At 41.4% G+C, this 13,813-nt stretch overlaps 1 protein-coding gene and 1 long non-coding RNA gene across 6 annotated transcripts in view; one reads left to right on the forward strand and one right to left on the reverse strand.

Annotated features, from left to right (window-relative positions):
- ift81 (intraflagellar transport 81 homolog) overlaps nucleotides 1-13,813 on the forward strand; it is a 73,848-nt gene that overhangs the window by 54,804 nt on the left and 5,231 nt on the right. For all 4 annotated transcript variants that reach the window (XM_072247772.1, XM_072247769.1, XM_072247771.1 and 1 more), the window contains one exon: nucleotides 2,949-2,994. In XM_072247772.1, coding sequence (XP_072103873.1) covers nucleotides 2,949-2,994 — 46 coding nt within the window. The remainder of the gene's footprint in view (nucleotides 1-2,948; nucleotides 2,995-13,813) is intronic.
- The window catches only part of LOC140190874 (uncharacterized), a 40,492-nt gene that overhangs the window by 7,045 nt on the left and 19,634 nt on the right, over nucleotides 1-13,813 (reverse strand). The window contains exon 3 of one of the 2 annotated variants that reach the window (XR_011883709.1): nucleotides 1,093-1,143. The exons of the other annotated variant lie outside the window; for it this stretch is intronic. This is a non-coding gene — a long non-coding RNA (uncharacterized lncRNA). The remainder of the gene's footprint in view (nucleotides 1-1,092; nucleotides 1,144-13,813) is intronic. 2 annotated transcript variants of the gene reach the window in all.

Genomic DNA, 13,813 nt, shown 5'->3' on the forward strand with positions numbered 1-13,813 from the left:
CTTATGTACCCTGTTTTGTGTGATGTATCTTGTGACTCGAGATCCAGGAGTGGTTTGGTTGTTAGATGACAGCAAGCCTGTGATAGTGATTGGAGACTGAAATGTTAGCTCTGTTTCTCTTTCCACAGTGGCCACCTGACTCATAGTGTGTTGCTATTTTTATATTAATAAAGTCTGTGATTTTTGCCCAAATTTTGGGGTTAATCAGTTGCCATAAAGGTAAAGTGCACTGCCACAAGACTTTGAACAGATGAGAATAGATAGGATGGGACGTGTGTGTAATCAACATGATAAATTGGAGAATGAGTAGGCAACTTGGTTCTACCAGCCTGCTCTGCTTTTTGTCAAGATCATGGCTGATATGTCACCTTAATACCGTTTTCTTGTACTTAAGAGGGAATGTACCTTGATCCTCTTAATAATGAAAATCTATCAACCTCCTTTTTTTGAATAAAATCACTAACTGAGGCTTCCATAGCATTTTGCCTCATCTTAGTCTTAAATAGGTTACTCAATCTTCTGAAATTGTGACTCTGTTGCTAATCTCCTTGGCCAAGGGGAGACATTCACCCTACATCTACTCTGTCAAACTCTATAACAATTCTGAATATTTCAAACAATCTGTATATTCATATGACTGCAGAGAATACTGTCCCTTGAACCTCTTCTTTTACAGCAATCCTACCACAATGGAACCAGTCTGGTTAATCTTTGCATTCTCTTAATGACAAGAATATTCTTCAGTAAGGAGATAAAAAACTGTGTACAATTCTGCAGGTACCATCTCAGCAAGGCCAGATAAAGTACCTTTTCTCCTGGATTCAAATGAGGCCAAAATACCATTTACCATGCCTGTATACTGTCTTTCAATAATCCATAGACACCTAGGTCCATTTAAACATCAGCATTTCCTAGTTCTTACCATTTATAAATCATTCTGGTTTTCTCTTTTAATGCACCAAAAAATGGATAATGTTCTTGGCCGCTTATTCAACTTGTCCATGTTCCTTTGAACCTTCTTTACTTCCTCTTCCTTATTCACAATACTGCCTACTTTTGATTTATCAGCAAAAAGGGAAAATCAATATTTACCTTTGCTCCCTCCATCCAGTCAAATTGTTGATTTGATTCGAGAATGTAAGACTGTAAGATATAGGAGCAAAAATCAGCCATTTGACCCATTGAGTCTGCTCCACAATTTCATTTGTCCATCTTAAGTAGTAGGATATTTACTACCCACTGATCCACAAAGGTAATCCTAAAATCTGTGATGTTTTGTAATTTGATAACCAGTGTGTTATAACTGCCTTTCAAACTCTGGCGGTAGACTATTAAGTCCTTGGAAATTACCCCTCATTTTTAAATTTCTTCATTTTTTTCTAGCACTTTTTTAACCATACTTAGTTCCTTTATTTGTACACTCTCCCTAAATCTTTGGTCCTCTGGTATTTCTAGTATGCTTGTTGTCTCATTTCACAAAAAGACAAGCATAACGTAATTATTTAGTTCTTCTACCATTTCCTCATTCTCCATTGTAAATTCATCTGCCTCGTCTGTAAGGGATTCGGATTTAGATTCTCCAGTCATTTCGTTTTTACAAACATTAACTCAAGGAGCAGTTTCTGTCAGTGCCCAACAATGGCATGGGGGCAGGCCCTACCCACCTATCACCATAACAACTGCTGTCACAGGCACCCTCACCATACTGAGCCATGGGGCAACTCTTTGCTACATCCATACCAGGTGTCTAGGGCAGCCGCAGAGAGGGCAGGAGTTCACTGACGCATCAGTGTTGTCAGTTATGCAGCTCTGTCCATAATACTGTAATATTTATAGAGTTGTTTCCACAACCACTCTTGTTCTTGGGAGTGCAATTTGAGCACTGCAAGTTACTGGTCTATACTGATTAAAAGTTCTCTATGTTTATCCTCTTACTCTCGGTACATGCTTCTTTTTCCTGTTTTTTTCCTTTTGCTGTACTCAATATTGCAGCTACTATTTGATGGCTTATAAATAATGCCAACAATGTTGTCAGCCTTTGCTGTTTCCTAAACCTAAACTGATTCCAAGATTACATCATGATATGCTCAGCCAAGATTACTTTTCACCAGTGTAAATCTCATTACTAACAGTTCAACCCCACCTCCTTTTCCATTTTGTCTTCATAAATTTTGAATATTCATCCAGCATTTTGTGTGTATTGCTTGAAGATTCAACTCTCAGCTTTGGGCACCTAGGGCCATGTTTCTATGATGGCAATTTCATCATAGCCATATCCTTTTATTTGTGTCATTAATTCATCCACTGTCTGGAAAATACTATGAGCATATGAGTATCTTTTAATTTTACTGTTTTAAAATTTTAAAGGACTTTGATCCCGTTTCCTCTTTGCCCTTATTTCCACTGTATATTTATTTTGCTTACTTCCAGATTTGTTGCTCTGCCTTTGATGTTCCTGTAGATCAGGAACAATATTAAGACAGTAAAAGGATAACGAAGACTTATCCCTTTTATATAAGATTTCTACTTGTGATACTGTAATAGCACTGAATAACAAATCTCTGTTTCATTTAAAAATACACATTATTACAGTTATTTTCTTTAAAGTATTATTTCCCACAGAAATATTGTGGCATCCACAACAATTACACTGCTTTCCACCATTTCTAAAAGGAAGAAGTGTTTTACATCATACATCTATATGTTGGCGGAATTTCATTGTATTTTGATGTTCTAAAGCAGTCAACCAGCACTGAAATTGTTGTAAGAGCTTAGAAAATAGCCTTGCAATATGACTGATGTTAATTGCCTGACAGGAACATTCAATTTCTCAACAAAGTACTGATACAATATTGTAGTGTTTCAACAAATTGTTTACCGTACAAGTCAAGTAATAAATTCTAAAGCAAAATATGTATTTAACTTAGTAATTACTTTGCATCTTTCAGGGAGCAATATAATCGAAATATCCTGGAGCAAGAAAATCTGGGGAAGGTGAGTATCAGTACAATAGGCCATGTTGGGAGTGTTGCTGCATGGGGAAAATCTATATTAACTAATGCATTGTTTCTGGCAGACAGCGAAGGATTTAGCCAGCTGTCCAGAGTCCTGGCACAGCAAACCAGAAAGAAAACTTGGCAGATGACATTGGTAACTAATCTCTTGAGAAATGGCAACATCAGCAATTGTGACTTCAAGGAACAGCATGAACTGTACCATTAAAGCCAGCATGTCATTACCAACAATAGTTGCATTACAAGTTGCTTTTGTAACTATTGTGCATTAGTTGTAAATTGTTGGTGCTACGAACACAAGTTATAGATTAAGTAAACAGACTTTTAAAAGCTACCAGGATCTAAATATACGCAGTTGTTGCAAGGAGTTAGGGTAATATTTGTTTGCTTAGGGCAGCATATGATTATTCCCACATGGCTTTGCTGACGCAGGTTCACATACTCTGGACCTCAGACTAATATTTTTCAACTCCATTTTCTTTAAAACTTTTACTGTATGGTTGGTGTTCCTTAATGCAATCTAAATGTTTGCTCAGGTTCTATAATGTGATCAATATAGTTGAAAGTTTCTTTTATATTTAAATGGGAAATGATCTCAAGGCAAGCTCTAGCAAATTTCGATGGAAATGTTTAGTATTTTTCACTCTGATTTTATTAGTATTTTGGTGCAATAAATCTTCTAACATTTTCAGAGGTGGTTCCATGGTTATAGTCGATAATCTGGTAGCAGATTTTAAGAATCTTAGATGATACATATTTTTGTTAACTTTTTAATGGTTATTATGCAGTGTTGTAATAAATTTTCCAGTGAACCTTAAAGGGAGCGATGGAAATGGGGCTTTGGTCTATTTAAAGAGAGGATATGAACTGGGGCTTAGTGAGCGTAAAGAGACTGAGGAAACCAGAGCCCTAGTGAGCGGAAGAAGCGGAGGAACTGGAACCCCCATGAATTTCAAGGGAACGCAATAAATATCACAGTATACCAAATGGTGAATCACCTGGATTGTTGAAGAGCAGTTTATCAAAGTTTTATTCTATATTTATTAATTTGTTTGAAACAGTTTATTTTAGTTTAAGTTAGCTGCCAAAAAGAGTAAAATTGCCTTAACAGACCAGATTTGTTCTCAATTATGCTGTGAGGTTGAAGAATGGGCAACTGTTATTTTTAAAATCTACATCCATTGCACCAAGAAGCAGATATCGTATTTGTGTAATATAACACTATGAACTTTTTAACACTACTTAAAGTTGTACTTGAGGGTTTAAAATAATAGAACACTTAAGAGCCTACGAGTGGACTGGGATAATGTTTCTCTTTACGCTCCTGAAAACCTAGCTACGGGCAAAGACTCAAGAATGTGTGCTTAGGCATACAATATGTTGCTTCTTATTTTCCGCTTTGCTACTTCAGCAGTGGTTATTGTTGTAGATGAAACACAAAAACAAATTTAGTCTATTTGTAGTACCTTATAGAAGCTAGAAATACACTCAGTGGCCATTTTATTAGGTACCACTTTAGCTAATAAAGTGGCCACTGAGTACATCATCATAGTCTTCTGCTGCTGTAGCCCATTCACTTCAAGGTTTGGCGTGTTGTGCGTTCAGAGATGCTCTTCTGTACACCACTGTTGTAACACGTGGTTATTTAAGTTACTGTCGTCTTCTTGTCAGCCTGAACCAGTCTGGCCATTCTCTTCTGACCTCTTGCATTAACAAGGTGTTTTCGCCCACAGAACTGCAGCTCACTGGATGTTTTTTTTTTGTTTTTCACCCTGTTCTCTGTAAGCTCTAGAGACTGTTGTGAGTGAAAATCCCAGGAGATCAGCAGATTCTGATATACTCAAACTACCCCATCTGGCATCATCAATCAGTCCACAGTCAAAACCACTTAGATCACATTTCTTTCCCATTCTGATGTTAGATCTGAACAACTACTGAATCTCTAGAAACATGTTTGCATGCTTTTATGCATTGAGTTGTTGCCAGATGATTGGCAAGTGGAAAGCGGCCAGTGAGTGAGTGGGCCAGTGAAGGAGTGGAACTTTGAGGCTTTGACTCGAGAGGCTTCGACGAGAAGAAGAGAAGGACGAGCTTGTTCCCAGTTAGTCTTTACAATGCCTCCTGAGACGGTGATATGCCTCTCATGAGATGTGGCAGTCGTGGGGGAACTCCCTTCTCCCGCGGAGTCACATCTGCCAGAAATATATGCGGCTGGGCGATCTGGAAGACCATATTAGGAATCTGGAGCAGCAGCTGGATGACCTTCGACTTGTAAGGGAGAATGAGGCAGTCATAGATGAGAGCTACAGGGAGGTAGTCATACCTAGGCTGCCAGAAGCAGGTCGTTGGGTGACAGTCAGAGGGGGGAAAGCGAAGGTGAGTAGACAGGTAATGCAGAGCACCCCTGTAGCCATTCCCCTGAATAATAAGTTTACTGTCCTGGATACTGTTGGCAGGGACAACCAACCAGGTGTGAACCACAGTGGCAGGGCCTCTGGCACTGAGTCTGACCCTGTGGTAAGAAGGGTGGGACGGAGAAGAGGAGAGCTGTCGTCATTGGAGACTTTGTAGTCAGGGGAGCAGACAGGAGATTTTGTGGATGTGAGAAGGACACCCGCATGGTCTGTTGCCTCCTGGGTGCCAGGGTCCGGGATGTCTCTGACTGGGTGCACGACATCCTGGTACGAGAGGGAAAGCAGCCAGAAGTCATGATACATGTTGGCACCAACGACATAGGCAGGAAGAGGGATGAGGTCCTGAAGTGTGAGTTTCAGGAACGAGGCAGAAGGCTGAAGAACAGGACCTCAAGGGTGGCGTTCTCAGGATTGCTGCCAGTGCTACGTGATAGTGATGACTACGTGATAATTAGAGGAGATGGCAGTTGAATGCAGGGCTGAAGAGTTGGTGCAGGGGGTAGGGTTTTAGATTTTTGGATCATTGGGATCTCTTCTGGGGAAGGTGGGACCTGTACAGATTGGATGGGTTGCACCTGAACTCGAGGGGGAGCAATATCCTTGCAGATAGGTTTGCTAGCATGGTTCAGGAGGGTTTAATCTAATTTGCAAGGGGGATGGGACCCGGAGTGATAGAGCAGTGAAAGAAGTGCATGGAGTAAAGCCAGATCTAACATATCAAGAGGCTTTGAGGAAAGAGAAGCAGAATGAAGGGTGTAAAGGTAGGAAGGTAGAAGGGCTAAAGTGCATGTACTTCAATGCAAGAAGCATCAGGAACAAAGGTGATGAACTGAGAGCTTGGATACATACATGGAATTATGAGGTAGTGGCCATTACAGAAACTTGGCTGGCACCAGGGCAGGAATGGATTCTCAATAGTGCTTTAAAAGGGATGGTGGGGGGGGGGGAAGGGGGAGGAAGAGTGGCATTACTGGTCAGGGATACTATTACAGCTACAGAAAGGGTGGGTAATGTAGCAGGATCCTCTTTTGAGTCAGTATGGGTGGAAGTCAGGAACAGGAAGGGAGCAGTTACTGTATTGGGAGTATTCTATAGGCCCCCTGGTAGCAGCAGAGATACCGAGGAGCAGATTGGGAGGCAGATTTTGGAAAGGTGCAAAAATAACAGGGTTGTTATCATGGGTGACTTTAACTTCCCTAATATTGATTGGCACCTGATTAGTTCCAAGGGTTTGGACGGGGCAGAGTTTGTTAAGTGTGTCCAGGACAGATTTCTGTCACAGTATGTTGACAGGCCGACTAGGGGGAATGCCATACTAGATCTAGTACTAGGTAACGAACCGGGTCAGGTCACAGATCTCTCAGTGGGTGAGCATCTGTGGGACAATGACCACCGCTCCTTGGCCTTTAGCATTATCATGAAAAAGGATAGAATCAGCGAGGACAGGAAAAGTTTTAAATGGGGAAGGGCATATTATGAGGCTATAAGGCTAGAACTTGCGGGTGTGAATTGGGATGATGTTTTTGCAGGGAAATGTACTATGGACATGTGGTTGATGTTTAGAGATCTCTTGCAGGATGTTAGGGATAAATTTGTCCCGGTGAGGAAGATAAAGAATGGTAGGGTGAAGGAACCATGGGTGACGTGAGGTGGAAAATCTAGTCAGGTGAAAGAAGGCAGCATACATGAGGTTTAGGAAGCAGGGATTAGATGGGTCTATTGAGGAATATAGGGTAGCAAGAAAGGGGCTGAGAAGAGCAAGAAGGGAGCATGAGAAGGCCTTGGCGAGTAGGGTAAAGGAAAACCCCAAGGCATTCTTCAATTATGTGAAGAACAAAAGGATGACAGGAGTGAAGGTAGGACCGATTAGAGATAAAGGTGGGAAGATGTGCCTGGAGGCTGTGGAAGTGAGTGAGGTCCTCAATGAATACTTTGCTTTGGTATTCACCAATGAGAGGGAGCTTGATGATGGTGAGGACAATATGAGTGAGGTTGATGTTCTGGAGCATGTTGATATTAAGGGAGAGGAGGTGTTGGAGTTGTTAAAATACATTAGGACAGATAAGTCCCCGGGGCCTGACGGAATATTCCCCAGGCTGCTCCACGAGGCAAGGGAAGAGATTGCTGAGCCTCTGGCTAGGATCTTTATGTCCTCGTTGTGTACGGGAATGGTACCGGAGGACTGGAGGGAGGCGAATGTTGTCCCGTTGTTCAAAAAAGGTAGTAGGCATAGTCCGGGTAATTATAGACCAGTGAGCCTTATGTCTGTGGTGAGAAAGCTGTGGAAAAGATTCTTAGAGATAGGATCTCTGGGCATTTAGAGAATCATGGTCTGATCAGGGACAGTCAGAATGGCTTTGTGAAGGGCAGATCGTGTCTAATAAGCCTGATAGAGTTCTTTGAGGAGGTGACCAGGCATACAGATGAGGGTAGTGCAGTGGATGTGATCTATATGGATTTTAGTAAGGCATTTGACAAGGTTCCACATGGTAGGCTTATTCAGAAAGCCAGAAGGCATGGGATCCAGGGAAGTTTGGCCAGGTGGATTCAGAATTGGCTTGCCTGCAGAAGGCAGAGGGTCATGGTGGAGGGAGTACATTCAGATTGGAGGGTTGTGACTAGTGGTGTCCCACAAGGATCGGTTCTGGGACCTCTACTTTTTGTGATTTTTATTAACGACCCGGATGTGGGGGTAGAAGGGTGGGTTGGCAAGTTTGCAGACAACACAAAGGTTGATGATGTTGTAGATAGTGTAGAGGATTGTTGAAGATTGCAGAGAGACATTGATAGGTTGCAGAAGTGGGCTGAGAAGTGGCAGATGGAGTTCAATTCGGAGAAGTGTGAGGTGGTACAGTTTGGAAGGACAAACTCCAAGGCAGAGTACAAAGTAAATGGCAGGATACTTGGTAGTGTGGAGGAGCAGAGGGATCTGGGGGTACATGTCCACAGATCCCTGAAAGTTGCCTCACAGGTAGATAGGGTAGTTAAGAAAGCTTACGAGGTGTTAGCTTCCATAAGTCAAGGGATAGAGTTTAAGAGTCGCGAGGTAATGATGCAACTCTATAAAACTCTGGTTAGGCCACACTTGGAGTACTGTGTTCAGTTCTGGTCGCCTCACTATAGGAAGGATGTGGAAGCATTGGAAAGGGTACAGAGGAGATTTACCAGGATGCTGCCTGGGTTAAAGAGTAGGGATTATGATCAGAGATTAAGGGAACTAGGGCTTTACTCTTTGGAGAGAAGGAGGATGAGAGGAGACATGATAGAGGTATACAAGATATTAAAAGGAATAGATCGAGTGGATAGCTAGTGCCTCTTCCCCAGGGCACCACTGCTCAATACAAGGGGACATGGCTTTAAGGTAAGGGGTGGGAAGTTCAAGCGGGATATTAGAGGAAGGTTTTTTACTCAGAGAGGGGTTGGTGCGTGGAATACACTGCCTGAGTCAGTGGTGGAGGCAGATACACTAGTGAAGTTTAAGAGACTGCTAGACAGGTATATGGAGGAATTTAAGGTGGGGAGTTATATGGGAGGCAGGGTTTGAGGGTCGGCACAACACTGTGGGCCAAAGGGCCTGTACTGTGCTGTACTATTCTATGTCTATGTCTAATCATATATTTGCATTAACGGCAGGTGTTCCTGATGGTTCTTATTATTAGAAACCAGGTCAGTAGTTGAAGTTCACTGTTCTGCAGATGTGTTTCGGTAATTATCTGTTCTGCTTAATTCAGTAACGTTTTGATTGGACCATTTTTGAATATTAATACTAAGTAATGCTGGTGCAATATACTTATTGTGCAATAATTTGGGTTTATAGTCTTACAATGGAATGTAAAGGGAAAATACAAATGTGGAGGTGAAACTGGAATTGGGTCAAATATTCTTTGGTCTAGGTTTTCTAAATTTGATGTAATATTTCTAATCTACTTAAACTGGGTCATGGCCTATTTTCCCCTAACTTTATGAAGTAACAGGAGGAAAGCTATGAATATTGTCTGCAGCTTTTCTGAGTGATTCAACAGAACCAATTGAATCAAATATTTAGTAAAACTAAAAGATGCTTTGCTTTCTAGGGGAAAATTAATATTTAAGTTAGAATATGAAATATTTACCTTGATTAGAATAAAATAATGTAATTGATGCATTTTGTTTTATAAATTCAATGTTCCAAGTTCAAAGTAAATTTATTATCAAAGTTACATACATGTCACCATATACAACGCTGGGATTAATTTTCTTGCAGGCATACTCGATAGAAACATAGAAAATAGGTGCAGGAGTAGGCCATTCGGCCCTTCAAGCCTGCACCGCCATTCAGTATGATCATGGCTGATCATCCAACTCAGAAGGCTGATCATCCAACTCAGAACCCTGTACCTGCCTTCTCTCCAATACCCCCTGATCCCTTTAGCCACAAGGGCCATATCTAACTCCCTCTTAAATATAGCCAATGAACTGGCCTCAACTGTTTCCTGTGGCAGAGAATTCCACAGATTCACTACTCTCTGTGTGAAGAAGTTTTTCCTCATCTCGGTCCTAAAAGGCTTCCCCTTTATCCTCAAAATGTGACCCCTCGTTCTGGACTTCCCCAACATCGGGAACAATCTTCCTGCATCTAGCCTGTCCAATCCCTTTAGAATTTTATACATCTCAATAAGATCCCCCCTCAATCTTCTAAATTCCAGAGAGTATAAGCCTAGTCGATCCAGTCTTGCCATCCCAGGAATCAATCTGGTGAATCTTCTTTGTACCCCCTCTATGACAAGAATGTCTTTCCTCAGATTAGGGGACCAAAACTGCACACAGTACTCCAGATGTGGTCTCACCAAGGCCTTGTACAACTGCAGTAGTACCTCCCTGTTCCTGTACTCGAATCCTCTTGCTATGAATGCCAGCATACCATTTGCATAATAAATAATAAATCCATAATAGAATAATAACAATAATAGAATCAATGAAAGACCACACCCAACAGGACTGACAAATGGCCAATGTGCAAAAGACAACAAACTGTGCAAATACAAAAAGAAAGAAATAATAATAATAAATAAATAAGCAATAAATATTGAGAACATGGGATGAAGAGTCCTTGAAAGGAGTCCATAGGTTGTGGGAACATTTCAATGATGAGGCAAGTGAAGTTGAGTGAGGTATCCCTGATGGTTGAGGGGGTAATAACTTCCTGAACCTGGTGGTGTGAGTCCTGAGGCTCCTGTACCTTCTTCCTGATGGCAGCAGTGAGAAGAGAGCGTGTCCTGGGTGGTGGGGTCCCTGATGATGGATGCTGCTTTCATGTGATGAACCTTCATGTAGATGAGCTCAGTGGTGGGGAGAGCTTTACCCATGATGGACTGAACCATATCCACTACTTTTTGTAGGATTTTCCATTCAAGGGTATACGTTTTTGCATACCAGGCTGTGATGCAGCCAGTCAATATGCTCTCCACTACACATCTATAGAAGTTTGTCAGAGTTTTTAATGTCATGCTGATGCTTCACAAGCTCCTAAGGAAGTAGAGGTGTTGCCATGCTTTCTTTGTAATTGTGCTTACGTGCTGAACACAGGACAGGTCTTCCAACATAATAACACCAAGAAATTTTGAAGTTGCTGACCCTCTCCACCTGTGATCCTCCAGTGAGAACTGGCTCGTGGACCTCCCGTTTCCTCCTCCTGAAGTCAATAATCAGCTCCTTGTTTTTTGCTGACATTCAGTGAGATGTTGTTGTGGCACCACTCAGTCAGATTTCCAATCTACCTCCTGTGTGCTGATTCATCAGCACCTTTGATGCGGCGTACAACTGTGGTGTTGTCAGCAAACTTAAATATGGGATTGGAGCTGTGCTTAGCCTCACAGTCATAAATATAAAGTGTGTACACCAGGTGGCTAAGCACACGGCCTTGTAACGTACCTGTGCTGGTGGTGATTGTAGATGGTGGCGATGATGTTTCCAATCCAAACTGATAGGGTCTGCAAGTGAGGAAATCATGGATCCAATTGCACAAGCAAGTATTGAGGCCAAGCTCTTGAAGCTTATTGATTAGTTCTGAGGGGATGATGGCATTGGATCCAGAATGATTTAGGAAGTACACAACCTTTGCCTTCCATTAAAACCATGAATTTGAGTCAGGTATGCCTCAATCCTTCATGAAATAAAGCTCTATGACCAGTGCACTTTCTCCCCTATCACAAACATTTACATCCCTAATAGTAACTGTTCCTGTGACATGTTCAAGTGAGAGTTCTTCATTCCAAGTTTGACACTTCTACTGTAACTAATTTTATGCAAACCCATTATGGCCTGCGAAGAACTTCTCTAATTGCTTATGGTGGGGCTAAAGGCCTCCGTTTGTGCTCTATTAGAACAATTCTCCTCCTGATAGCATTAACTTAGAAAAAACTCTTAAAAGACATCTTATTCATCGAAACAACTATTTTCTGAACAACTCATTTCCGTGTGTGTCACTCTCCATTCTCTTTGAGAATTGAATGAGTCTTGTGTGTCCATTCTTCCCTGGTAATCCAAGAATGGAAATTTGTGTCAATACCTTATGATTTGTGATTAGCCTCACAAATGAACTGAGAAGGATAAAGTAGATTTTTTAAAATTGCATTAAAGGTGTTGGGAAATAAGGTTCAATAAGTGCTTAAGACCATTGCAGGCAAAATGGGACTGAATTTCCAGGTCATTGTTTAAAATAATAATAAGTGATAACATAATATTTCATTAAGGGAGTCACAATTCGATGGTTAAATCTATTTTGTTAGTTTTAGTTATGTTGGAGAATTTTACCAGGGCACTAGGGATCCAGACTGAATGCTTGAAAAGATTATAAAGAAATTCCATTTGTAGACACTTATCATTTGTTTTGTAGCAATATCAGACAAGGATCAAGAATGTTTACAACTTCATCAACACTGCACCCCTCTTGTGAACTTACCACAATGATACTTTGAATGGCATAGATTTATTATATCAATGCCTTTGGAGACATTGGAGGAAATTCTCTGTGTGAAGTTCTGGTCACCATATTACAGGAACGATGTCAAGGCTTTGGAGAAGGTGCAGAAGAGTTTAACCAAGATATAGCCTTGATTAGAAAGTGTTAGCTAGAGGAGAGGTTGGACAGACTTGAACTGTTTTCTCTGAATGTCAGAAGCTGACAGTTGTTATGATCGAAGTATAAATTATTGTCTAAATACTCAGAATCCATTTTTCCAGGGAGGAAATGTCAAATACTAGAGGGCATATTTAACGTTAGAAGCTTAAAGGAGATTTATGTGGCAAGTTCTTTAAACAGAGACTAATAAGTGTCTGGAACACGTTGCCAGGGGATGTGGTGGAAGCAGATATGACAGCAACATTTAAAAATCATTCAGATAGACACTGGAACAAACAGGGTGAGGGATATAAACCATGTTGTAGGCAGATGTACAGCTTAAATTGGCATCCTGCTTGGCACAGAGACTGCGGGCCAGAGGGACTGTTACTATGCTGTAATGTTCTATGTACTATGTTCTGTGTTCTCCAGTGCTTTGAAGGGCAGGGATTATTGCTGCCCCATAGCCAATGAGCTTTGTGCTGGGTTAGAGGTTATGATCTTCAAAGTCAGTCTCTGAACACTCCAAGCAAAGGTATTGTCTGTATGCTGCAGCTAAGTTACTGAGGAAGGGGTACCTCAGGTTCTGGCTGGAGGTAATATGTTGAGCAGCTTCAATTCCTATTAGTCTTACAATTAAATTCAATTGCAAAGGAAAGCTTCTGGCAGGTGAGAATGAGAATAGTATTGGGTGATGATGCACCCTAGCTTGTTGCTGGCTTAGTGGCTAAGATCATGTCTTGCAAGCCATGAAGCACATGTGAGGCAGAGAAGGCTATGTTTAGTGGTTGATGCTGCTCCCAGCATTTCTCTTGGAGTAGACCCATGAAGACCAGGTATACTCTGTCTCTAGGTGGACAGAATCCACACTTTGGCCACTGGGGAAAAAGTGGTTGAAGACTACTTGTGATGGACAGCAAAGGAACTGTCAGTAGTTATCATGGGTAGATTTGTCTCCTTTCTTTAAGATGGTCATGATGTATAATCTCTGAAGTCAGAGATAAGTTTCTTTTGCACAGACAGTGGATGATATCTGGATTGCACTGCCAGAGGTGGTGATGCAGTGAGATACAATTATTAATTTTAAGTGGCATTTAGACTGAGATAGAAGAATATGGTCTGAATGTGGGCTAGTGAGTTAGTGTGGATGGGTAGAAAGGTCAGCATAGATGAGATTGGCTGAAGGACACAGTTCTGTGTTGTGTGACTCTATCTGGCCATTTAATATGGATTGGGTTAGAGGTAAGGCAAGCTGTGAGGATGGCATTTTCCTTCCTATATAGAGT

Source organism: Mobula birostris, chromosome 31 (genome assembly GCF_030028105.1).
Source record: "Mobula birostris isolate sMobBir1 chromosome 31, sMobBir1.hap1, whole genome shotgun sequence".
NCBI lineage: Eukaryota > Metazoa > Chordata > Chondrichthyes > Myliobatiformes > Myliobatidae > Mobula > Mobula birostris.